The 27,984-nt window shown below is 39.8% G+C and overlaps 1 protein-coding gene across 4 annotated transcripts in view; it reads right to left on the bottom strand.

The window, feature by feature from the left end:
• Nucleotides 1–27,592, bottom strand: part of KCNK10 (potassium two pore domain channel subfamily K member 10) — a 52,456-nt gene extending 24,864 nt beyond the window's left edge. Inside the window, exons 1-4 of one of the 4 annotated variants that reach the window (XM_085580624.1) lie at nucleotides 27,060–27,592; nucleotides 26,150–26,207; nucleotides 5,433–5,486; nucleotides 2,938–3,266 (exon numbers count right to left, since the gene is read on the bottom strand). In XM_085580624.1, coding sequence (XP_085436750.1) covers nucleotides 2,938–3,266; nucleotides 5,433–5,486; nucleotides 26,150–26,207; nucleotides 27,060–27,182 — 564 coding nt within the window. In that variant the 5' untranslated portion in view covers nucleotides 27,183–27,592. Of the gene's footprint in view, nucleotides 1–2,937; nucleotides 3,267–5,432; nucleotides 5,487–26,149; nucleotides 26,208–26,750; nucleotides 26,982–27,059 lie in introns of those variants that run through there. The other 3 variants (XM_077783998.2, XM_077783999.2, XM_085580626.1) reach the window with 3 other exon arrangements.
• Between the last annotated feature and the right edge of the window lie 392 nt (nucleotides 27,593–27,984).

Below are 27,984 nucleotides of genomic sequence, written 5' to 3' on the forward strand. Positions count from 1 at the left end.
AAGTCCACCTACACAAAGCTATCCTGCTAGATGGAAACTGACAGAAAATGTAAACGATACTATTACTGGCAAGACTGTCCCCGTTCACACAGACCATGACATTTTGCAAGTTTCCCATCTGAAACTTCAGATAGGCAGCAATGACCTGAGAAGGCTCATCCTCAGGTTATCTCAGAGTAGGAAAAAAAAAGCTAATTTCCAGAGTGTTAAACACAATGTTAACAAGCCTCACATATTTAAGATATTTTAAACTAGTAGTTTCAGCTATTTTTATAGTTAAAGTACTGTTGACAGTAACAGGTCACGAAAGTACCCAAAACTGTTTCCCATTTGTTCCTTTACTGATCCTTTTTTCCTTCTCCAGAGGAGCTACAAGCACAGTTTACAAGTACACAGTATTTTTTCAGTATAGTTTATAAATTGAAAGTGCAATCTTCTTTACTGAATAACTACCAACCTATGGTAATTTTTTCTTTCGAAATGCCACCCATTTCAGGGAAGGCAATAATCTGAAATACCCCAAAGGGCTGAAATTGTCTTTCTGGATGTTCAGGTAATGGATGTATGCTAAAGCAAACAGGCAGGTAAGGGTGAAGAGAATGACAAAACTACTGAAGTAAATAAAAGTACTTGATATTATTTGTTTTTAGAAACATGTATTTTTGATCACAACTTTCTGTTTTGCTCCCTATCATTGCATAGATGAATATTATACTCTCAGCCCCTTTGGTACCACCACAGTACAGTTCCCCTGTAAGAAAAAAGACATGGTCTACGTGGAACTAAAGGCAGAAGCCCAGCATTCGTGGTGATACTGGGACAATTGAATCCTGTGTTCCCAAAGAGATTGAAACAAAACTACATTTCAGCCTGAAGTACACTTTATCAATTCCACTTATATAAGAAACAAGATAGCTGGAAGCCAGTGCAGCTGATGAGGAGAGAGGAGCAAAACATACTGTTTCTGGTTTCTTCATGAAGAAAGGTTTTTATCTGGTTCATTTGTTAATGTTTCTGTAATTTCTCCGTAAGATCCCAAGTATGAAGAAGACAAATCTTTTTCAAGGAGCAGTATAATACCCCTCTTAAGTGATGAGACAGTCAAAGATGTACCTAACCTGTGCATTTTCAAGGATAGGAATTTGATAGGAAAATAAAATTCTTGTCCTTTTTTTGCCTAGCTCTACTAATTCCTCTTCACAGATCATTCTAATCCAATACTTATTATCTCCCTCTACAATTATTTTTTCCAAGCAGATTCCTATCAAGAATACAAAGAGTTGCTTCAATTGCCTTTCATGCTCTGATATTTCGCAGTTAGGATTATTAGGATGCTTTTCATTTGCAAACAGCTTTTAATAACTAATTCTTTAGTAACTTTTCTATATACTCCCTCCCTACTTATTCTCAGTACCCCTTATACAGTGATTAGGGGCCCTCATTAGAAATTCACATTTATTCACTTTTCCACAACAGCATTTCCTAAGGACCAAGGCTACCAATATTTTTCTGGTTTAATCAAAAGTAACAACTTTCAAAGCCCATTCCTTAAATATTTCTACCTATCCCACAAAGAACTTTAAGAACCAATCAGCCTAAGAGTGATTTACGTACACTTACAGTGATTTGATAGTCATGCAGGCGCTGTATCTGAGGGTAGACCTACAGTATTTAACAAGGGATATGCACAGAGAACTAAGTCCAAAAGGTTTGTGTCCCACTAAGTTCTGGAAGCAGCATACCTACAGCACAGCAGCAGACTTGTGAAGCACCTCAGGCTCAGTGTGTCTCCTACAAAGCTGGAGCGGCTCTGGACTGATGTTACATACCAGGCTGCCTGCACCAACTAGGACAGGACCCAAGACATCTGAATCCTTTTTTCCTATCCTTTTAGGAGAAATAGGGTAAAATAAAGATAGGGCAGAAGGGAAGTTGAGACAAGATAACCTCCAGAGGCACAGGTAGAAGCTTCAATAATCAGATACCACTTCTTTTCTTCACAGTTCAAATAGTCTTTTCTTCAGCAACCTGCAAGTCTTCTCTATAGTTAATTCAAAGTACTATTTTTTGCCTCCTCTAACTAGAGTTTTCTTCTAGCACATGAAAATTCTTTTCTTTTTACATGGAAACAGCCTGGAAAGAAAAGCTGGCTTATGACACTAATGAACCAAGTAAGCAGCAGCAAAATAAAACATCTCTACAGGATGTTCCCTTTCATACTTACCTTCTCAGAACTGGTTCAGAACACTAGTCCAAAGTGACTATCCAAAATATGAATTCTTACTAACATAATGCCCTCCTGGCTGCTGTGTTTAATTTGAAGAAAGAATTAAGAACTTAAGACCACTTGAAAATTTCTAGAGATGAGGGCATAAGTCTTGCACCTCTCTCAAAAACTTTTTCCAGATATTAGTTTCTAATAAAAGAAGTGTGCTTTTCTTTGCACACATCTTTTTATTATTCTAAGGAGCACAAGTACCAAGCTCTTAATTCTCATGTCCAGTGACAGGACACAAGAAAATTACCTGAATCTGAGTCAAGAGAGATCTAGGAGAAAGCTTTTCACCCAGAGGGTGGTTGGGCACTGGAACAGGATCCCCAGAGAAGTGGTCACAGCCCCAAGCCTGACAGAGTCCAAGAAGCATTTGGATAATTCTCTCAGGCACATAGTGTGACTCAGGATGTGCTACATGGGGTCAGGAGTTGAACTTAATGATCCTGATAGGTCCCTTCCAACACAAGCTTATTCTATGGTTCTATGTTTACAATATTTTGGAAATAGTTTCTGCTTCTCAGACCTTAAAATAGCTGGGAAATAGCCTGCTCTTCACACTGCCTCTGTGAACAATTTTGTTGCCCATCAACTCAGCTAGTCAATAAACCACTGATCTGTTTCTCCTAACTTCCAAGAAGTACCATCTTCTTCACACGGCCTACCTGAATCAGTGTCTCCAGTTCTAGCTCGGTGACACAAACGTGCTCCCGAAGGAAGTCAGCCTTCTGTGAGGCGATTGTGTTCTTCTGCCTGCTTTCAAAGGGCTGCTCCAGGGCACGGAAGACGAGTCCTCCCGCCACCAGGTAAACTACCACCACAATAAAGATGGCCACCACTGCTCTCCAATCCATGACTTTCTGCCGGCCTTGAGAAGGGGTTTCCATGGCAGCAATAACAGTGGGTCGGGAGGAAGCGGAGACTTGTGGAGATGGGTAGTTCCTGTTAGTTTTGGGCTCAGGCTCACAAGCTGGCGCTGGTGAGGGAACAGCCACTGAAACACAAAGCAAAAAAACCTTAATCAAAATCAAATCTCTTAGGGTATCATCTTGATTTACATCTTAAATATAATATATTTACATCTTAAATATAAACATCATAAAATGTTATTCTTAAATAACATTTTCAAGACTTCTACATGAATCATGTTCTTCACATAGATATGGTTCTTCTCATCTGGAAAGTTCCAAGTCTTCTTTGTCCATCCATACTCAATGGACACCTAAAGGGTTTGCTTTGCCCATTACTTCTAGAACTTTACCCATTACCTCTAGAACTGGACAGGCTAGTTACATGTGCAAAAAGTTCAAAAATATGCAGAAAACCACTTATGCAAAATTAACATGAAAATTCTGACTAGCTAGCATATAAAATACACATGGTGGTGTTGGGTTAAGGACCCTGGCAGTGATTTACATCGTTAAATCATAATGCTGATAGTATTAATAGTGCTAAGAAATTGAACTGCTAATGAACACTGGTCACTACCTGATCTGGTATTAACAGAAACAGAAAATGTTTTGCAAACCACAGTGCTGTTTGGCTCACTAACATAAACTGGCCCATACTATTTACCTGGATTCACAAAATTATCACTTGTGAAAATGTCCTTAAAGCCTAAAAGCTTCACAAGCATAAATCACGTGTCAGCCAGAGTATATGAGATGTCTGAGGTCAAAGTTACACGTCAAGCACTACTGTGGACCTCTCACCTTGGGACCAAGACACTGTATAGCCCAGATGACCTTTACAACACATCAGAGCTAACAATCCTGACATCCAGCTGGACTTTATAGCCCGACCACTCTGTGAAGCTACCAAGGCATGTAAATCAAAGTTGGGTCACCTCCAAATACTTCAGTTGTTCCATCATCATACTTCCCCACTCTCTGTTGCTAGTGTTACTAATGGCAAGATGAGGCCAGGTTCCTTAGCATCCACTGATATAATGGTACCACATTTAGGATTTGAAGATGCTGGATTCATTTTAAACCAAATTCCTGTATAATCTTACGAAACCAGATTAATTTTTTGCATATAAGACCTAAATCAGATATTTCTTTAAAATACAGCTACTTTAGGTTCATTCTCTGAACTTATTCACAATGTGTCTGGGCTGCTTCACTTAGAAATTAAAGCAGAAAGATTTACAACATCCCATCAGAGTGGCATTGTAACCCCATTCTCTAAAACTTAAACATACAACATGGTTATGCCTTGATTCTGAAGTGGGCCACAACTCTTTCCTAGCAGAAGCAATTTTATGATGCTGAATAGTTTCAGAACTCAGGCATTTACTACAGTCATATTTTCTTACAAGCAATACAACGCTGAAGCATTGCATGGAGGACAGAGATTCCAGCTTACTTGATAATCAATAAACTACAGAAATCTATAGTTGTTCTACACTCACAGTTAGTATTTCATTTCATGTATGATTTAGAGGTTTCAGATACATAAATCTGGTATTGTGGTTGATTCCTTTTTTGTTTGTTTCGCAACAGCCTGTGGCACAGCCATTCAGTTTGACATCAAAAGATCCTTATGATTCCCAACACTTATTAACCAGGATGGGGTGATATCAAACTTAAAAAGATATTTTCCCTTACCTCCAGATATATTTCATGTGACTGTTAAGAACTTTATGTGATAATAGGAAGAAGAGTGACAGTATTAGAAAAAAAGTCACACTTTTTGTGAGATGTTAGTATATTTATTCCCTAATTCTCCTTAAATTATTATTGTAATAAATGCAGTGAATTTCAGCAGGAAACACCAGAAAAGTATGCAGAAGAAACATAAAATATTGAGGTTGTATGAAACAGTTAGAACTTCCCTTTCTCTATAGGCAATTATCTTAAACCTGAGTCATAACATCTCCTTACTGAACTAAATTTGAGTATGCACAGAAGTGGCTAAGCTGATGTAACTCAGCGTAACATAGCTTTCATAGATTCCATAAAATTCACACAATTTGAATTAGAGCCCATAACTACTGTGTATATTGTAAACCAACACAAAATCTGCGAGCCTGTGGGCTGATTTTTCACTCTTCAGATTACTCAGCATCAGGATCCAAGGCTCACATGGTATGAAGAAAGCAGAATTCATTCATTCAGAATGCTATGATTTTTTGAAACAGGTATCCACCTTACCACACCTGGCATAGTCCCGTGTAGACTGGGTGAGCCTCTCAGTGGAAAGCAGTGCCTGCCTGTGATATGACAAAAATAAGTCAAGAAGATGGAAGTCAAGAGCTGGCATCATTAAAACAGCATTAGTGAGTTTTCTTTTCCTGTGTGCTAGTAAAAATGTTTTTTCTTATTCAAATAATGTTTCTGGTGAAGTGTTAGTAACAGCCTTACGGCAAAATCATGGCCTGTCTTATTCTGTCTTCTAAGGAAAACGTGTTGTACTAATTTAAGAACAAGATGGGAAGTTCACAATAAAGAACATAAAACATTCTTATAAATATTTTGTCACTTAAACAGCTTAGTGGATTACTGTGCTCAGCTTGCTTATCACTAAAAAGAGAGTAAATGTCTTAGTTTTTAATTTTCTTCCATTAGTAATAGCTATCCTAAGTGAACGTAGAACTGTTGATCCTAAAGTATTTTATATTATAGAAATAAATTCACAGGAAGACTACACTAAAGCAGCTAATTAAGCTGTTTACTGATGTGTAACAGAAATGGTCTTCTTATAAAGCCAATGCACAAGGCACAGCTGCAATCAATACCGCAGAGATTTTAAGCAGGAGTTAGGTATTGGAAGAACACTGTAGATACTCCACCTAGGAGCTATCTCACATGACAGTGGCCTTAGTGACTTAAGCAAGTGGTAGGAAGTCATAAATCCTGGTTTCTAATTGGAACACTTTCTCTGCGAACCTGTACTCTCACAAAAGTGCTGCCATTTGCCTTAAAGCAGTGCTTACTTTTCTACAAGTTCCCTGGGAGAGTCCATTTCTGAAAATAAGAGCTACATAAAATTCCAGAAGTTTAACAAGTAGTTTTACTAAAATCAAAGGATGAACTACATTCTCAATTCAACAATGTGGAGAGGTATATAGTTTAAAAAAATAAAGGACTACATAAATTCTTGCATTTGTAGAGATGGTTTCAACCATAGTTTAGGACAAACATAGAGCAAAAGAGGACATGTTTACAATAAATGCAGAACATTCCCTATTTCAATTGTTCATGTTTTTTCAAAACAAGCTGCTGCCAGAACAGGCTTTTCCCCAAACAGAGCCTCATCCATATGTTTGTTAAATCATATCAGAGAAGACTTAATCAGCCTCAGTGAAAGCAATGATAGATATCCATTCACATGCATGCATTATATTAGTTGACAGCTAATCTCATAGGTACATGAACCCCCAAAGGAACATTCTGGTGTTTCAAAACAGTCCTTATCCCAATAAAAGGATGCCAGAGAGCAAAGAACAGTAAATTTCTGATTTTTTGGATAACCTTCAAAATTAAACAACTGAAGCTATTAATGTTGCAAGTGAAATTGCAATATTAGGATCTGAACAGTTGTTCACATCTCAGATCACCTCATTATCTGCTCTTGCATTGTTGAATATCGCTGCCAGGGCTCACACTGATGTGTGAGGAGCTTAAATCCCTCAGATTTCTGCTAATACTGATGGCAAGTGAGGAAGCAAAACTCTCAGTCATCATCAAGACGAGCAAAGCTTAACTGTTTAAAGCCGCGGGGGATTCCTGCCCGCGGAGCGCGGCGGGCCCGGGGCGCGGGGCAGGCCTGGCGGCGGGCGGGCCGTGCAGCCGCGGGGGCCGCGGCGCCGCCATGGCCCCGGGGGCGTGAGCGGCGCCCCGGCCGGCTCGGCCTCCCGCTGCCGGCTCGGGCCGAGGGACGGCGGCCGGCCCGGGCCGGGCAGGGCTGCCGGGCCGCCGAGCGTAGGAACGGGGCGGCACACGGGGGTTACTGTCTCCTCCCGTTACAGTTGAAGGCAGCAACGTGGGAAGAAATGGACAAACTGAGTCCGCTGGTGTCATCATCGAAATTCTGGGGGTTTCGACAATGCAGTGGTTCTGCGCAGCCCCAGGCACGCCGGCAGCAGACGGGATTCAGCTTTCTCAGTGGTGGAAGAGTCTTTGCTCAGGAGCTAGTGGGGCTCGCTGGTGAGGCTTTGCACTCGATGTGAGGGGGTAGAGGTGCGATATGAAGCTTGTCCCTGGCAAATGTGAGAAGATAAGAAAACAGACAGACCGGAGGGACAGGCTCTTTGCAGTGACTTTGAACTGTGCTAGCCACCCTGGACCATACCTGCAGTCTTAGGGACATGAGCCAGGGAGTCCTAACAGAAGACACAGGGAAACACCAGGGAAATATCTGAAAGGAATAATTCCTCTAGGAAGGCAGCCTGGCAATCCCCAGGAGCAAGAAATTGTACAAGGAAGGCAAGAGATTGGCATAGCTGAGACAGAGTAGGGAGCTCCTGGCTGAACTAAAGACAAAGAGAAGAATGCACAGACGGTGAAGACAAGGACATGTAACCTGGGAAGAGTATAGAGATGAAGGGATGGGGTAAGGAAGGCTAAGGCAAAGCTGAAACTGAACCTCACAAAGGACACCAATAATAACAAGAAGGGCTTCTATTGGTAAGTTAGCCAGAAAAGGAAAATCAAACAAACCCCCTGATAAACATCATTGGTAAACTGGTAACAACAGATGAAGAGAAAGCTTCAGTACTCAACAACTTTTGTACCTCAGTCTTCAGTGACAGCCTCTGTTCAACTGACTTTTCACTATGAAAACATCAAAATATTGCTTTGCCACAATGACCTCTATCCTGGTAACTATCTTACTCAATATGCTAAGAACACAGGAGATACAAAGAAACCTGGTTTTGGAGGAGAGTTTCTTGAATAGTTTAAACCAATTTTTTTTTTTTTTTTTTTTTTTTTTTTTTTTTTTTTTAGTAAATATGCCCTTCTCTGTGTTACAATTGGTATCACAATTTCTATTGTGAAAAAATGTAAGACAGGTTTAAGAGTGTCTTATTTAGTACTTCATTTTCTTCCACATTCCTGTGTCACACAGGCACACAGCAATGTATGTGCATTTTAATGAGAGAATAATAGACACATCTAATAAAAATGCTGCTTTCACAGATTTAACACAGAATTGCATAGAGTCCATATGCACTTATACATCATAAACTCAGCAACAGGCTTTAAGCTTGAAACATGAGATGATCAAAAATTAAACCAGACATTTCATCTCCCATTTTAGTGGTGCCATCAAAGGAAGGAAACAAAATACTTTCAGCTCTAGTAAAAAGGCTTGTTGATGCATGTCTAAAGGTACATACTATTTTTTCCCAAAATCCTTATAATACAACAGGAAGTTTCTTTAAAGAAAGGAAATTATGCATTCTTCAGACATGTTCATAATAAAACATCCAAAATTTCCCATGAAGCCTTTCTTGTGTTTATATTAAACTAGAAATTTAGTTAGAATTATAATCTCATCAGGTAGTCCAGTTTCACTGAGAAAATTCAGGAGCAAATAGTCGTCCCTACAGCTTTTATAACATCCTACATAGCATTCTACATCCTTCCTGTAGCACTACTTAATAAGCCAGCATTTCTTCCTGAACTAATATAGAAATACACTTTTTTTGTCAAGTTGCAGGACAGAGCTCTCATGCACCAAAGCTCAGAAATGTCCATGAGGTGTTAACAAAATCCACTACAACTTCCCTGAACTGACCACTAAGAGTGGGTGGATCCACCTTCTTGAGAATGGATCATAAAGGACTGGGGGATGAAGGGACTTCACTGACCATAATTGTGTAAAAGTAATTTATTTCAATTTAACTGGACAAGTTTTTTTTTTCCTCCCGCAGGACCTCTTCTGAAATAGCCACACACTGAACTTAAGATTAAAAGGCTTCCTGACTGAACAATATAGAAGGCAGGGAAATGAGCAGCCCACCAGTAGATAAAATATTAATCTTTCACTCCAAGGCTCTCGTTCATCTCTAAACAGACGTTCCTGGGGGATGTGGGCATTTGGCATTTGCTTCCAATGTCAAATCTTTCCAACAGACTTCCCAGGTTCTTTCAGATAAGGGCTGCTAGAGTTAGGATAGCAGGGCTGTGCCTGGAAGTGATAGCAAGTGTAAGAGGTATGTTAGAGAAATTAGTGGAGGCAATCAGTGTATTAAACTATCACCTATATGAACTTCTCAAGAATGTGTCACAAACAGAAAATGCATGCAGATCTACCAATGAAGGGAATTGGCTGTCTAACAGGAAGCAGGTGAAAATATTGAAACATTGACATTTCTGTCCACGTGTTACCCAGAAATCATTAAACCATCAAAATTTTGCATTTTGACGATATGGCAAATAATTTCTACTACCTGATTTGCTTGTTATTCCACTCCCCCTTATCCCCCATTCACCTCTTTCTGTTGTGGTTTTTAACCAGTTTTGAAGAGAACATCCATTTAGCCAGCAAAATAAATGTTGAGCTTTTATAACTGGGCATTCAAAAATCTGATGCTGATTTAGAAAGTCTGACTTTTAGAACAAAAATCCCAGTAGACAATGGTTATGTTTGCCTTTGTGTTTGTGCAACATCTTTGCATGATGTGGGCTAATTAACAGGTGCCATTATAGCTGTGATCAAGAAATGGGAGAAAAGCCTGCCTACAGGCTATGATTACATCTGGGACTGAACACTGGTATCCCTGTGGCAGTTTTTCTGGATTGAGGAATAAGAATAATAGGAATTGCTGTCTGGGGACCATGGGATTCACACAGTCATGGATCAAGAAAACTCTTATCAGTGCTGACATGTTTTACACCAGTTTGGCCCTGGTCCTTCTGCCTATCCTCAAGGCACAGAAATTGAGCAGTGGAAGTTATGGCAAGCTTGCCACACAAGGGGAATTTCACCCTACTGCTTCTACAGTGTTTTGCTGAGAACTGCCACTCAAGTGAGAAGCCTTACTATTGCATTTACTGTTCATGAAAGCAATTGACATATTGTTTGTCAGGAAAACACAGAGTGGCTCTGAGCATAGAGCTTTTCACTGCAGCAACACCACCCCTGGGTTAAATCTAACACTCTTTTCCCTGAAGAGGATTCTCTAATGTAGCATTAGTGCTGCTGACTTCAGCAACATCTCAGCTGTCTGCTGCAAATGCAGCCATCAGCAGCAAGGCATTACATGGAGTATGAGAGACAGGTAAAGGCTGAAAAGGCAATACACATTAAACAAAATAGATTGGATGTGCTGTTAGAAGAAAAGTAGCATTGATTCCTCCCAATTGCCCCTTCCACTGAGTGAGGTGGTGAGAAGGGAGGAGTATGTTAGGTTACAAATCTGCATAAATAAGGAATAAAGGCACTGTTTTCTTCCTATTATAGGGTAATGTTAGTGAAATAGAATAAAAGTTCATAATGATAAAAAAATACTGAGCTGTCTCTGTTGGTGGGGAAAGAAATGTCAGCAATATGTATCAGAGGGAATTGTATCTGACCATTGTTTTGCCATCCCTGGCAGCAGCTTTGGGAAGTATGTCATACAAAAAGGGTTCTGCAATTTCTGTACCATTTGTCATATATTCCCATCTAGCACTCAAAATAATGATTCTCAGGAAGCTTCCAAAAAAATCTACGTAATTCTGCTGCATCAGTTATAATTGAAACATACAAATTAATAGCTTTTGGAATACCCCAGCTACTTAATTAATCTGGAGCAAGGTTGCTATGAGAAAACAAAAAGGCACTGTTTTATATTTTCCATTCTTTTTCATTAGAAAACTATAGTTTAGGCAAAAGTTTTAAAAAATTTAAGCAGCCTAAATTGGAACATGGTAGAAAGTAAGAAATCAGTATGGTCTGAGTTAAGGTATCTCTTTAGGAAGAGCTTTCCAATGATGAAGGTCTTTACATAGTGGTGGTGCTGGTGGCACTGTAAACCATCAGAACTAAGGAGAACCTTAGCCTCTTGTCTCTTCCCAAAGAGCTTCTTTAGTGTCAGAAAAGAACTTAGCTATGCAGTACGTAATGAGAATGAATTTTACCTTCCACTGAAGGACAATAGCACTCCTATCTGAAATTGGTTTTTTTCCAAAGAACAAATCTTGAGGGAATCTTCTCTAGTTTCCACTATCCATACTACCAGAACATACTGCTCCCATTTACCTGTGCAGCAGGTGCCTGACAGAAACAAATAGCTGGCTTAGGTGGCAAGGTGATGGAAGCAGGGTGGCTACAGTGGTGGTCTCCTCTGTGGAAGGCCTGGGGCTGTCCCTTTCTGGACACAGAGTTCTTACTGTTTCCAACAGACCCACAACAGAACATAGCTGAGCCCGTCAGTGAAGCTGGTAGGACTTCTATGAAAGTATACTTTAGAAAAGGAAAATATTGTGCAGACTTTCAAGAATGAGGAAAAAAGTGTGAGAAAGAGTCCTAAAAACACCATGGTCAGTGAATGAGAAAGAGGCACTCCAGGAGCTATAGGAGATATCTTCCTGCAGCCTGTGAGTTTCAGAAGAGAGCATGATGGATATGGTATTTCCCTGGAGCTCATGGAGAGGATCACACCAGTGTGGATATTCACACTGAAGTATATGGAGGATCCCAGTCCAGGGCAGGTTGATGTTTCCTGAAGTGCTGCTCCCTGTGGAGAGACCATGCTGGAGGAGGCTTACCCTAAAGGACTGCAGCCCCACAGTATGGATTCATGCAGGAGCAAGGAAAAAGTATAAGGAGAAAGATGCAATCTAAAGGGGCTAGACCCACCAAAAACCCCCACTCACTATCCCTCTGCACCATGTGAGGTGGAGAGGATGAAGAAGAGTCAGGAATGAAGCAATAAAGTTTCTAGGAAAAAATAGGGGAAGCAGGGGAAGCTATTTTAACCTTCATCTTTATTTCTTACCACCCAAATCTATTTTAATTAGCTATAAGGCAAATAAACTTTCTTCAAGTCAAGTCTCATATACCTGGGATGGCAATCTCTAACTGGTCTCCCTGGTTTTATCTCAACCCACAAACTTTTCCAGTCTTCTTTTCTCCCCCTCTCCTGTTGAGGAGGAGTGAGAGTGGCTGGGTGGGCATCTGGTAGCCAGCCAAGGTCAGCCCACCACAGAGAGTTTGCACAAGTGCAATAAAGATGAGGACACAACTCAGACTGTATTGTTCACCAGAGCTTTTTCTCTGAGTCCCACTAGTTACTTCCATTTGGATTTCATGAAAAAGTCATCAGTCCAAGCACTAAGAATATCAATGTATAGATCAGGATTTAAAGTACAATGATGAACAGGAGTTAGCTACAGAGGGAGCAGGCATCCTTCCAACAATAATGCATTTTTGTCACTCTCTACTGGAGCTGGATCAATTTGGAACAAAAACATTCATTTGTCTTGTTGAGTTGATTTGATTTTTTCACTTTTTATACCTTTCATTTTAGTTTTCCCTTCTCAAACATAAGCATTTTATTTCACTCCCTTCCACACACATCTAAGAAAAATGGATGCCAGCAGCATACATTTTCACATAAAGCTAAATGTCAAATTGATTAAATATTTCATGCTGGCAGGAAATGCATGCATATGTAACCAATGAAGTACCAATACAACGTGTTGCCTCTGACAAGCCTAAAAAAGTATAAGAAAATCTGAGTCTTCTTGTAGATGTTAAATAGCTTGAAATTGGATGCTGGGTAAACCTGACTGGTTGGATTACTTATTAATCTAGTTGTAATCAGTTAAACAAGTATGCAAAAGATTAAAAAGTCTATGCAATTATCATTCCCCTGAGCTATGCCATGTGCCTCTGCTTTGTGAGGCTGTTGTAAAACTCTGCTATTCTATAATTTAGCAATTCTGAACCTACTGTCCCTAAAGAGATAGAGAAATGAATGTATCAGCAAACTTCATTTTAGTCAAGAAAGTGTAGTGAGAGAGGAGGGCCTGAATACCATTGTCAGGCTTATTCTATTTCTGAAAGACAGTGCCATTTCCAATTGTGAATGTTTTAAAGCACAGCAGAATGGCAGTTCAAGCATCTCACAGGAGCTTTCAAAGCAAGGAAAGGGAAAACTCACAGTGGTGGCCTAGGAAAATAAGTCTGAAGAGCTAAAATCTAAGTGCCCTTAACCAAATAAACTCCAAAAAATCTCACTACACCAGTAAGCTTGTTCCTAAATTTGTTTTTGTACGTCCTTATTAATAGTCAATGCAGTAATCTTTTCAGCATCCCACGTCAATTTCCATTGCAGCTTCCAAAGTATTTGCTTAATATAAATGAAAATGCCATTCAGATTGTATGTAAAAATTAAAATGAAAATTTTCAAATGAAAATAAGACACTGAGTAAGTAAAGAGAGTGATGAATTCTTTCCTGGAACAGCACATGAAATAACTGATTAATCTGTACCAAAAAAGTAGGGGAATATATATTAGGAAAAAGTCTAGCTACAAGGAGAGCTAAGCATGGGAACAACCATCAATATATTGAAATGTGCTTTATTGGAAGTATCTGAGAACAGGGCATAAAATCACCTGCCAGAAACTGTCAGTGTTATTCATGTCCCTGTGAATCTAAGAAGAAAAGCTACCAGTGAAAGGAAACAGAGAAAAACAGACTAATGTTTTTGTATTTATCATCCAAAATCTGTAAAAAAACCAACCAACCAAACAAACAAACAAAAAAAAAAAAAACCAACCTAATGAAATGTTAAAGGTATATTAAAAAAAAAAATCATTAATCTTGACAATCTAGTCTCAACTCCTAGAAGGAAAAATGCTCTTGAAATCCTTTTCATTCCCTTCAATGTAAGATAGTCAATCACACCTCAACATTCCTTTTTGTATCAGCTTTGCCAAATCTCATAACATTTCACAAATAATAGATAAGCCCCTGTGACACTAAGAAACAACACTGTATGTGCATGTGTGCATAGTTTGTCCCGTGTAAACACTGCCACTTAGAGAACTTAGCAAATTAGTTAAATTCAAAAGTAATTTCAAAAATTGATTAAACAAGCTCTTTTTCATATGTGCATCAAGAAGGTACAATGACTTTTCATCAATGAATAAGTAAATTTTTAATTTCTTTTAGGGGACATGCTCTTTTCCACACTACATTACAGAATGCCATTCTATCTATTACAAAATTAATAGCCATAAACCAGATTCTTTCTTTTGTTGATTATAAAGGAAACATATCATAAACACACGTAAGCTGTTCTAGATTATTATTTACAAGAACTTCCAGATTCTGAACCAGCCTCTCTCCTATCAGAACTGCAGTCTGAGCCTGCTCGTGAACTTAAAATGGACTGCCCAAGAGTTAGTCTCCTGCAAACACAGCCTTAGAGCTCCTGCTACTGATGCTATGCAAATGTCAGGGAAACAACAGGAAGCTCAAGGCTGGCTTGAGCAGCTATCTGCCAGGACTTATCCAGTGACATTAAAAAAATCTCTTCAAAACTCATGGTCATAGGATGCTGGGATACTTTTCCCTCCCTCTTCCCTCACCCAGGCACTGTGCTATTCTAATGCATATGTGACAGCTCACTGGTCAAAAGAATGGATGTGCTAAGGCAGGACATGAACTCCAGGAATAGCTGAAAGCATCAGGGCTTTTTTCTAGTTTGGCTTCAGGACAGCAGTCCTCAGGGGAGTTCCTAGCTACCACTGGCATTCACAAGAAGATGCACTGCTGCTGACACCATTTGTAGCACTACTTACAGAGCTGCCAAGTCCAGATGAATACTTGATAGACGTTTGTCCTGTGCTGGAGTGAGATTGTACACTCACTGCTGGAGGGCAGTTTGGATTTTGTTTCCCTTGCTTTTGCCTTCTCTCTCTCCTGACCTCTCTTCTACACTGCCCTCCTCCAAATCCATCCATCTGCTCTTGTCCCTCACTTCTTTCCAACTGTGTTGGCAGCATGGGAGGTGGCATACCCCTAACTCCCTGTTCAGTAGTTCCTCTTCTTGGCACTACCCTTCCCATAGCCCCCGACACCTGAGCCCATATTCATGTGTGCAGGACTCACCAATGAACTTTAGGAGAATGAAAAATTGAGCACAAGAGCATTACAGTAAGGAGCACGAAGTACTGAGGGGAGATTAGAAGTGATTGACAGGGGCAAGTCCCAAATATGGAACCCTCCTGCCTCAAGATTGGTGACTGTGTTTGTTCCAACACACTCATTGGCAGCAAAGCTATTATCAGCTTTATGAGGCTATTTATAGAGAAACTGAATACAGAGAAACCCATGAAAAATTCTCACCTTTCTCTTCCTGAAATAAGACTAAAACCAATAGATCATGCTAAAACCTGTTTCCCTAGCAATAGACTGGTACTTCTTGCTCCTGCTGAAATTGAGAGTTCTAGTTCATGCAGGTCTTTTCTTTGCCAAATAGGAAGCAAGTGCTTTTGGCTCAAGATCTTGAGGAGTAGAGATGACTTTATGAAAAAGAGTTCCTGTCAAAATAAATTACCATATCACTGTTTTTCCTTATTAGGTAACATATAGAAAAACTGATATTTTGTCCGTATGGTACAAGCACCAAGGAATAAACAGCTGCTCTCTGACTCTCTGCAGATTTCACTCTTCAGAGAACAGCAGACAGATTGAATAGTGATGCTGCTATTTATCCATAATCTTATTTTTACAGACTAAACCAAAATTATTCATTACACCATTATGTGCTTTGTATGAAACAAGTTGTTCAGTTTTCCTCAATAGGAAGTTTCCCAGGATTCCAGCAACATTTAGGAAGAGTCTGAATCTCTCACCACAGGTTTTCAGTGTGTTCATCCAGTACTCACAGGATGATCTAGGATCAGGGATTTTGCTGGGATCTTCCATAAATTCTATCCTACAGATTCAGAAAAGAAATTCAGCCAATGGTCTCATAGCCAGAACAAATAGTCAAGGAAAACTAAGTCTTAGAATTTAGCATAATTAGGCCTGTGTACAAAGGGAAGGACTTTCTTATTAAAAGAAACGTAGTGGTAAAACAATCAAGTAGTAAAACAACAAAGCAAAGATTCATGCTGGCATTCCTAGAAGGAAGCTATCTAATCTACATTAGAAATATGATTGATGCTGGCTGTCTGCCAGAGGTACAGCCTTACAGTGGAGTGAAGGAATTTATTGATGTCAGGAGATTTTTGCAGGACCACTGACTGGACATCAGGCTAGTGGTGTGTCCCTCAGTCTGATTACTGATTAGGATCTATATAAAAAGACTTTGAATTCAAGCAAATTTCATTAGCATTTCAATTAAGTGATAATTTCTCAAATTTTCTGTGCAACAGCAATAAAAGTGGATCTTTCCATGTGGCAATGGTCAGAAATCTTGTAAGAAACACATTGCTTGGGCTGGTTTTTAGCTCACTGAAGCTATACTATTTGCATAACCTGAGGATCCAATCTATTTCATGGTCTTAAGTTCTTATGTACATTTATACTCTTAGTTAAAGTGAATGAAAGCTTCCCAATACTTTAAAAGCTATTCTGGAACAGGATGAAGAATACATATAAGACAGTTAGGACAAAATTAATCTGTGCAAAAAATACTTTTCACAAGGAAGAAAAAGTTGCTGTTTGAAGCCCATTTATTCATCATAAGCATTTTTATATCCTCTTATTCTAAATTCTTTATAATACACAATTTTTTCTTCTACACTTTCATTGTGTAAGTCAGCAGAAACAACCCTTGTCTCATTTCTTTGCTTGGCTGTAACTTGGAATACATGCCATTCATCTGTCAATACAGATGTGGTCAAATCAATCAGTGCAGCCTGGAGAGAATCTGCTGACCCTAAACCAGATGTTAACTGAAAATTCTCCTGGCTCCAATAACCATATTTGCCTATAGCTCCCTTAACCATAGCACATCCTTAGAAACTTAGAATACCCTAGAATTTCAGATACCTACTTATATTTAGCTGTTTTATTCTCCAACTATAAGTCACACTCAAATTATAGAATTCAGTTGCCCTTACCACTACCAAGTGAGAGGTTATGGGATAACCTAACTGGCCTTAAGGTGTGCTCCAGAAGAGCAGAAGTCTCCCTTAGGTCTATTATCACATATAACAGGTCTATACAAATGTGTCAGCTACCTCGAAGCCCCTTAAATGTCAGCAGATGCCTATTTTTATAAAATTGAATCAACAAAAAAAAAAAGTCTGGTAGCAATGAGAAATTCAGGTCACAAAGTTACGTGTCAGTATATCACTGTAACACAATAAACAGACTCTATTTTCTATGAAGACAAATTAGGCTGTAGGATCATGAAGAGGTGACTCTGAGTTTGTTTCTGCAGTTGTCATGATTGCTGCTACTCAAGGCCTCTCTGCCCAACGCTTTCTTGTGCAATCCAAACTTAGCAATGTTAACATTTAAGTAATCAGTGATAGATCTGGGTTAACTTAGAAGAACATCTTTGAGATGTTCGTGCTGCTTCCTGCATTTAAGCTGGGACCTTCTGCAGTACCATTTCTTTCATAATTCTTTCATCAATGAGGTCTTTCACATACGGTAGCAAGTGACTGTCTTTTTTTCTCTAAGATGAAAAGCTGAAATTTGAGAGGTTAAAGGCTCTGGACAAGCTGTCAGTATGTATTTTCTGTTTTCAAATTACGCTAATATTATTATATTGCAGTATCAAGTAAGAAATAATTCAAACACTCATCAACAACATATCACTGAATCTTCAAAAACTCAGTGGCAGAAGTTTAAAGTGCCAAAATCCAAAATCCTCATTCAGTAAAGTCAGTGGCATGTTGTTTTTTCTTCCTAGGGAAGAAAAGATGAGTCAGTCCTGCCGAGATATGAACATATGGCTCTAACAAAGCCTGGTGCTTAAGGCACTGTGATGGTCCTGCAGGACAGTGATACCAGAATAACTTGTATTGCTTTCTAAGAAGATTCTTTAGGGTGTTGTCTTTTGTCATCCTCTGCTAGCAAAACAGTCTATTGTCTTCAACAAATAAAGTATCACACAGTCCTGCATAATACACAGATTACCAGAAAAAGAACTGAAGCAATTTAAAGATCTATTACATGCATCCATTTGGGGACAAAATAGAGGAAGAAACATTAAACATGTTTCTCCAATGAAAGACTGATCAAATAAACAGATCATCATCTAAGATAGATACTTAATTCATGTGATAAAAATATTTTGTAATATGTCCATAAGATTTTTATAATATGATTTAGTTTGGGTGACAGAAGAAGACCTTGATACATACCTGAGGCAACAATAGAGAATACAAAGACATTTCAGGGATTTTTAAAATATGAACTATGATATATGCTTACTTTTAAAAGTCCTAAACATCATGTGCTTGAAAACAGTGAATTCTAGTTGAAGGCAAACAAACTCATCTTTATGTCCACACATTTATTTTCTTTTCACAGCATTTTCAGCCTTACCACAGACATGCTCTGTTCATTCTGCATTTTCTGCACTTCTGTCAGCAGATCTAATCCTGTCACACTTTTGTACTCACTCTTTTGTAATCTATTGCAGCAGCTGGAACAGGGGCACTCCACAATCCATATTTCCTGAAGCAACTCATTTTGTCTCTTTTTGTTAGGTCTTTAATTCTTTTCAAATATCTTCTAAAATTTCAAATAGCAAACTCTCACAAAATTCTAGAACTAAGTATGTCTGGATTTCAAAAAAGATATTGAACCATACCCAGATTTTGCAACAGATTACTTCTCCTATTCCGGACTCCAGATCCTAAATGCAGCATGTTTCAAGCCCTTTCATATATGTTGTATCTCACACCTCTTGTCACAACCGCAGCTTCCAGCAGAACATTCCCTTTCCATTTTAAAAGCAGAAAAAGAAAATTAAACCAGACTTGTGCATTCTCTTTCATCTTTTTATTCACTCATACAGGTTTCAATAACAGATTCTATCACCCTGCTAGCTTTCATTTCAACTTCCAACAGTATGATATACCCACATTGAAACTTCAACACTAACCTCAAAATTACACCAATGTTCTCCTATGTTCATCATATTTTAGGACAACTGGATAACACAAATTAACACATGTACTTGAGACATTTTGACAACAGTAAGATTTGTAATAGCATATGGATTGATTAGCAATTAAAGAAAAAGATGAAATCTGAATTCTTGGTTTCAGCATTCCCAAACCAAGGAAACAGTCCCTAAATTCTGTGACTCATTAACATGGTAAGAGATATATAGTTCAATTTTGAAGTTTATTTTTGTTTAAATACTCTGAGGTGATATTTGATTGTGAGAAAAGCAGTCCAGAAAGTGTATTTGGAGAATACTAGTGATCCATGGACTAAAAAGGATTGGTACTACTACCCTGAAGTACAAGGGTGTAGGATATATGCTATTCTTACCTGTTATTTTATCTCATTGAAGTAACCAGTAAGAACTACATGGCACATAATTTATGAAAATTAGGAGGTTTAGGAAGATTAGCAGGTTCATCTTAGAACATGTTTCCCATTACATTACAGACAAACAACAGAGTATAACCAATGTCTCAGGAACTGGGATATAAGCAGCTTCTCTTTGACAAAGATCAGGTCTCAGGATGTTTTTAACTCCTACAGAAATCAAAGACCAGAGATATTCCTATGAAAAAGGTATTTTAAAAGGTATTATTTAGCCTTTTGCTGAATATAATTTCTTTTGCATAAAACTTCTGTATAAAAAACAGATACCTGTTCAGCATTCACATTCTCTGCTTTGACCTTTGCTATTATACTGAGATTATTATAAAATAAAGGTTAGGCACTTGCATCACACTGAAGTCTTTAATAATCTACCTTGAATACTAGTTTGTGCTTATCCCTTTCTTATATTGAACTCCTCATTTTTCCCTTCCTATTCACTCCAGGTGCTTACCCTATTACAGCACATAATCTAGGGCCTCTGTTCTCCCAGTAATTCCAGGCACTCTCTTACTCTTAACTTAGTAGCCTGCAGCAACAGCACAGTTCTTTAAAAATTAAAAATTTTGCTCACACTGAAGTGAGTGGTAAAAGTCCTAGCTCTGTATTAAATAAAGAAGGTAAGAATTAAACTGCATCATCATCTATATGCACTCTTCTGTCTGAAGCTGATATAGTCCACACACTAGCTACATAAATCCACATAAATGCCAAAAGCTGAACCAAAACCTGCCCATTTGCAACCAGCATCATACATCTTCATCCCAAGAGCAAACTCCATCACTTCAGGTAACATCAGTTTTTTCAAGAGTTGCCCAAGGGACATTTCTGTCCAAAAGCCATTAACAGATTACTCTTGTATATACACAGCAAAAAAGACCATTGGTATTCTTCACTGGAATCATAATCCTGTCCTAACCTCTCCCACTGGTGACAATTCTATTGCTCTTCCTATCTTAGGGTTACAGCTTCCTATTGCCTTTGATTTTTTCATTCCCTTTTCCTCACACTAAAGATGACATCTTAATGATACCCTACCCTCCATATTTCTTACCTTGACTAGAGTTCCGTCTTCCTTCACTACTCTAAGAAAGCTACTGTCAAGTCTTTTGCTCTGCCACTTTCTTACTACTAATTTTACTTTTCTGAATCCTTCTTTTTCCCATTACCAGGGCACCCTAAAGAAAACAATGACAAAACTAATAGCTGTCTTCTGTCTTTCTTTCTGTCCTCCTAATTCAATTGTATCTTTCTATCTTTTACCACACTGGCACTCACAGTACTCATCTGTCTTCTCTGCGGGTTCCACACAGTCTTCAGTAAAGTTCAGATATTTTCATTTTCTTCTATTTGTTTTCCAAACTCTTCAAATTTTCCACCTTACTGAATTTGACACTATTGTGCCTACACTGTGCACTTCCAGGAGCGTCCTCCTGTTTGTCCAGTTTATATCCTCCTTCAGATAGCTCATTTAAATAAACTCCCTGTAGCATTCTACAATCCATACTTACTAGGCACAGCACAGTCTCAGTTTATCAGATGAGTGTGTAAGTAGCCAATATGACTCTGTGGCACAATTAGCACAGGGTCAGTAGCCTCTGACCATGGGTCACTGGCAGGAATCAGACCTACTTTTTCATACATTATATCTTCCTAGAACAGTTTTCATCTACTGAGCTAGTAACAACCAACTTGCTAGTGCAGAAAGATATTGTCTAACTCACAATTAGATTCTGCTCCTTTTTACATATCTCCTTGAAAACAAAAGAGAGAAACAAACACCTTTATTCTAGTCATCTATGCCTTTCTAATAAAATTTACCTTCTGCATTGGTCTCTTCAAATAAAAGAACAGAAAAAGCAGATACTGCAGCAATTTGTAAAAATTCACCATTAGCATCAATTTAATTTGCACTGAGTACAGATGTTGGAGATTTTTCAGATAGTCATCAAAGGATGGTCTAATCCTGATACCTGCATGAAGGCATTTGGGACTCAGCTCATTGTCCCACACATGTTTCCAGTGCTGCCTGAGGTCCCTCAGGTCTGAGAAATCCCAAGGCCAGTGACAAAGGACCTATGGAAGATTTGAGCTTCTCTAAAGCAGCAGCTGGGGATATCAAAGTTGTTCAGATACTTCTAATGGGAAACCCAACTGACTGTTCAGTGTCTGTAAAGAAGCATAAATGATAGTAGTTTCCTCTATTGCAAAGTGCAGATACAACCTTATTTCTTAATTGATGTGATCTGTGTGTGATGACAGGCTGTTTTGCTCCCTCCTAATTGTTTTAGCATTTAATTGCAATGCATAAGCTCTTCTTTCAATAGCAGATTTTAGATTGCTCTAAACAAGTTAATTATATTTCACAACACCCTTGTGCATTAGGGAAGTATTAATATTCCTGTTTTCCAGTCTAGGAGAAAGGGAAGACAAGAAAGGGTAAGTGGCTTCCTGAAGGTTAAACAGTTAACAAAATCAGTAGCAAAATTTGAAGAGGAATTCCAGATTCTCAACCACAGCTTGAATTTCCCACAGACCATTAACTCCCATGCTAAATGTAAGGATGGTAATAAATACATTATTTTGGAGTTTCAAACTGCAAACAGTGCATTTGTGAAAGGATGCACGAACTTAAATGCAAACTTCAGAGTTCCAAAACTTTGGTGTTGACATGAACATTGAGCTGGATATCCAAAAGGCTCTGAAAATCCCTATCACTACAATGACAGCAGAAACTGCAGGCACAAAGGAACAAACAAGACTGAATTCCATTTGCTCCCTGCTACGAGCATCACAAGACATCCTTCCCTTGAAAAAGACTTCTCACCCTCACCCTAAAAGACTGTCACACTTGGGAATAATTTCTAACCATATTTGAAACTGTCTCATCTATTTTTTTTTTTTCCCTACAAAGAAACATCAACTTTAAGCAGATCATTTTCAGGAAAAAAGTTTATATTGCATCCAGATGTCTCAGACAGGATAAGAGACACACTCTGTTTTAGGTACTATATAAAACTATATGTGCAAAGACATTATGAGCTAATTCAAGCACAGAAAACAGGTGGGTGTAACAAACAGCAGGAGGCTTGCAAAAAAGGAGAGATATGAGAAACAACTATGAGAATTAAAGTTTTCATATGCTGCTAAAAATCCTGTCTTATATTCTGGAAGGTAGAGATGAGATTTGCACCAAATGTGAGAAGCAACAATAAGAGATTGGCGGATCAAATGTTTTCTGATTGAGTACATACATACTGATTCCATCAGTAACACCAAATAGCAAGCTTGTTTTTTAAAATGTAAGGCCAGGTACTGTGATATCCTTTACTCCTACTCAACATGTCCAATGCTCCCTAAAACATTCTTAAGTACCTGCTTGGGGGCTTTTTAGTAATTTCTTACCTACCCTAGTCATTCACTGAATATAAATTGCATGGGTTTTAATCAATATATATCTAATTCTAGGGCGTATTTCACATTGGATTGTTAAGGCCAAGTCCCAGTGATTTTTGTGATTTAGTTTGATCTGTTTGTTAAGGGGTTAATATTGTTTGTTTGCCTGATGTAGTACGGGGACTTCACTGTAGGAATCTAGACTTAACACTTCAAGCTTTATGAAATATTTGGTTTATCTAGAAAATACACTCAGCATTTACATGTAATGCAGAGATATACTTTATGCCCAAGACACATGAAGATAATACACAACATGATAAAATCACAGTTTTATCTCCAAGCCCTGCTTGGACCAGTTTAATGGCTAGGAAATCAGTCTCCCATCACCTGTCTGTCAGACCATTCTTCATATCAATTATATCCTTTTAAATACCTTCTCTCCACAAAGTCTTTCTATGGTATATTGATCTTTGCTGATGCTCAACCTATGGAGTTGAGCATTAATTCATTTCAATGACTATCATTCTGACCTGGGTTCAAACCATCAATATCATCAATTGCAAGCCAGCCATATCTCCAAAAAAAGATTCCCAATCTTTAGAAATGCATATATTTTCTAGAAAATATTGCCTGAAATAATCAGGTCTAAACAGTCTTTGAGATGCAATAGCTCTCACTTATATCCTTGGGATGCTAGCTTGCTTGCCAGGAGCATCAGTTGATCTATTCCAAATACTGTTTGCTCAAGTTATCACAATTCCTACTAGACAAAAGTATGCAAACTGCATGTTCTCTGGCTGACAACAAGAATTGTGCACAGTCATAAAATATGCTCTGAAATGAACCTGGTGTTAGAGTGCAAATACTAACTGGACATGAGCTGTGCTCTAATACTTAGGACTCTTTGCATCCCTTCACCACCAACTTTCTACATGTTGATTGTTGTATCTGAGAAAAGCTACTTCAGCTCTTAATTCCAGAAATACCACATAGGATGCAAAACATAACATCATTCTTGTACATGCAGAGAACAGACTATATATGTGATTGTAAGTCAAATTCATTATAGAGTCCTTAGTTATTTCACATAGCTAATTTATATCTACATAAATATATTTTTGTTTCAAAAATAATAGAACTCTGATCTACTTTTTCTTCTACACACATAATTATTCAGTGGAACTATGTGAGTACTGTGTCACTGCACTGTTCCTCTGTTGGTTAAAGGATCGGGACTTTGACAGCTTTTCCTTGCCAGATTGCCTTTTTTCCATTACACCAAATTTTATCTCTTTTCTGAGTCTCTTGGAGAATTAGAAAATATTTTTTTTGCTTCCTTCTTGGCAATACATCAGCATCCTTTCTGTCTATCTAACAAAGTCAATAAACTGAGGGGAAATAACTGGTAGGATTGTGAAGTTTTTAGCAGGCAGAGAGGAAACCTGCTGAGTTTGGGGTCTTTTAACTGCTACAGTACTCTGTGGTTTATCAGTAAATTGTGGCCAACCACCTGTTGGATCCATATGCTTTAAAGCTGATTGCCAAGCGAAGGAGCTACACACAGAATGCCATCTATACCTCTTATGTGCCTTGTCAGGGAAAAAAAGCAGAGAGATTTTTGTATTAAAAGACATTTTGCAATTCATAAAATGGATTTAAATTAAGCCACAGTAAATACACATTTAGAAAAGCACCTGGGTAGAACAAGTTTTCACCACAAAGAATTTAGACCCTAGCACAAGGAAAATACTGTTATTTAAATAATCAAATCTCTGTTAGCACTACCATCCATATGTTCATTAGGAAGATGAGGGCGGAGGAGGCTGATATGTCGATTTCAGCCTTCACCTAATTAAAGATGTACTAAGGCTTAAACTAAACCTGAATTGTGTGTACAGCAGATTGTTCTGCTATATTCCTTCTATAACATGAGAAACTGCTGTTTCTAATGTTTCATTTTGTAAATGTGAGCGTATGGAGGATGACAGGCAAATTGACCACTAAAACCAAACCTGTGGAATAAAGAGGAATAATCAAAGCCCATGTTATCACTTCATAATTCCTGCAAGCACTGCTGTACAGCAACTAGCTGCCAGCACTTCTGCTGCAAACCTGAGCAATGGCTTCAAGTTTTTCTGCTCCTGTACCAATGCACAGAAATATGACACACCAGTGTACAAATTACCAATAGAGTTTTTTCAGTCACTTCTGTAGGATGCAGATGAACCTCCTCCCCACATCAGGCAAGGAGAGTATTTGACTGTGGTTTATTTTTAAATACTACTTGGATCATCTTATTGAAAATGACTGCGCTGGCATAAATCTCATTCCATCATCACACAAACACATTCCCTAGGATTGAGTCCAAATGTGCCTATGTAGTTAATCAAACTATCCATTTGGGCTGGTCAGCTGTTAATAGGACACCGTAAAGAGTGTAAAGGTCCCTTTGGGCTCCCTTATTTAATGTGTCATTTTATACCATCCAGACTAAAGCTCTGTCCACATTAAAGGTGATATTGCTGCAGCATTCTGCTCCTGCCAACAAACATGTGCCATCGAGGAGCCCTGAACAAGCACTCACATCTGTGTCCACTCCTGTACCACCCATTTAGCAGAGACAATGATCACTAGAAACAACAAAGGAGCCACTGATAAAACAAACAATGCTGTTAGCCAGAGATCACTGCCATGCCAGACAAGTTTGCCTTGAAAATACTCAAGAAAAAGGGTGAGGGGGAGGCAAGAGAGATATCAAATATAAAACTGCAAAACTTACACCTAGAAGAGGTTTTAGCCATGCAGCCACCCAACCCCATATCCCAGTAGCATTTTCTAATGCACTGCTATAGGATTGAGCAAGAAAGACTGAGCATTGCTCATGGGAAGCAGACAAACATCCAACGCCTCCTCCCATTTGGAGTCACATAGTCTCCTACAAGTCAATAGACACAAGGAATAATAATAATTTTTATTACAGTAGTAATTATAGTAATAGAGAATCACCAACCTTGAGGATCCCAGTTCACCTGTTTTCTTGGAGTCTCAATTGGAAATTTCATCGCTTCCTTTTTGCAAAGGGAGTAAAAAGAATTAAATAAATTCCCAACCTTCCTGTCTGATGCTGCAGTCAAACAAATTAATTTCAAATTATAGGGAGCCTGCGCTGTTTGACAGAGGGAAACTGGTGGTTGCCAAGGAAAGAAATACACAAATAAATCGAAGAAGGTGGGGAGGGGCGGGCAAGGGAGTGGAGTGGAGGGGTTTGCAGGCACCCCAGCACAGAGAGGGGTATAAGGGATGGACTGAGGACAGGAGAGAATCTGGAGGAGCAGGAACGGAGCAGGCTGAGGTAGGCAGCGTGTCCAGGGTGCTGCTGGCTCCTGGGAGGCTCCCGCAGCTGTTTCGCCCCGTCCACCTGCAGATGTCAGCGTGGCGGGGTCCCCGCTGCAGCGCGGCCCCTCTGCTGCGCCCGCCCGAGGGGGACCCGGGCTGGAAAGAACGCAGGCTTGCAAGGATCGGGGAGTCGTCCAGCCCCCCACGCCCCCAGAGACACCTCCCACACGTGCACAAGCTCCCTGGCCTCAGCCATCCCCCAAAAATGAGCGCACCTCCGTTCAGCCCCGGGCACTAGAGGGGCAGCAAAAGTCAGCCATGGGGCGTGAGCCGCAGCAGCGTGGCTGGGGCGAGGCAGGGCGCGGCCGGGACCACCCCGGCTCAATGCAGCAGCAGCCTGGCTCGCCCAGGAGAGCGGAGCGGGGAGAAGAGAAGGAGGAGGAGGGAGCCACCCTATAGCTTTGGAGGGAATTCACAGAGCCCCTCTGCGCTGGCATAAAAAGGGGGTGGGGAGAGCCTGCGAGTCCCTTTGTAAGAGGCAGCGGCGGGTGCCTAGGGAGGGGGCAGGCTCCGCTGGTACTCACGAGGTATCCTTCCCGGGAGGGAATGCAGCCTTGTTTGGCGGAGTTTGCAGCCGGAGACACGCTCGAATGAGCTACGAGCAGCAGTAGCGGCGGCGGCAGCACATGGCAGGAGTACGGCAGCATCCAGAGGCTCTGCAGCGCAGGGGGAGGGGAAGGGCAGGGGATCGTCCGAGCCCCCGCAGGCTCTGGGGACCAGGACCGGGTACCCCAAAACCAGGGGACCCCTGCACCCCTTCTGTCCCCGACCCGCACTGTGCGCAGGGACAGACACTTGGTGTCCAGGCAATGCCTGGCACAGCGGGGCTGTAAGACGTGGCCAAGCTGCAGGGAGGGGGCAGGAGGCTGGAGGCCCCTCGAAGCTGCCCTAAGCTGTCAGGGGCCTTCGGGGAAACGAGGACACTTGTGCAATTCCCAGGCACTTGCTTCTTTCCAGATCTGCATTCTCCCTCCTCTTCCTCATTCTCCAGGCTTTGCCTCAAACCCAAAGCAGGCTAGTAACACCAGAAAGGTCTCCAGTTCCAGTTACAATACGTGCCAGCTCCCCTCCCTTAGCCAGGAAAACAAAACCCCAGCCCCTCTGGGGGCCTGAAGGAAAACTGTGTGAGGTTAACCCTGTCCTGCCTATTCTCTTCCACAGTGGAAATCAATTCTTTGTGTGAAGGGAATCATCTACGGGGAATGGTTTAGTGGACAGATCCACAAATTCTCATATATCATGGTCGGAGACCCATACCAGAATCAGTCCAGTGATCCATAGACCTTCTGAATTTTCAGGAAATGTGGTTGGGATCTAAACCCGGTGCCTCTGATAATTTGTGCCCTGATTTTTTCCCTGTACTTTTTTTCTCAACTGCCCTTTTTCTGTTTTTCTTTTCTAGCTGTTGCTCGAGGTTAGCTATGAGCTAACCTCATAAGACCAAAAAAC

Source organism: Lonchura striata, chromosome 5 (genome assembly GCF_050655825.1).
Source record: "Lonchura striata isolate lonStrDom1 chromosome 5, ASM5065582v1, whole genome shotgun sequence".
Taxonomy (NCBI): Eukaryota; Metazoa; Chordata; class Aves; order Passeriformes; family Estrildidae; genus Lonchura; species Lonchura striata.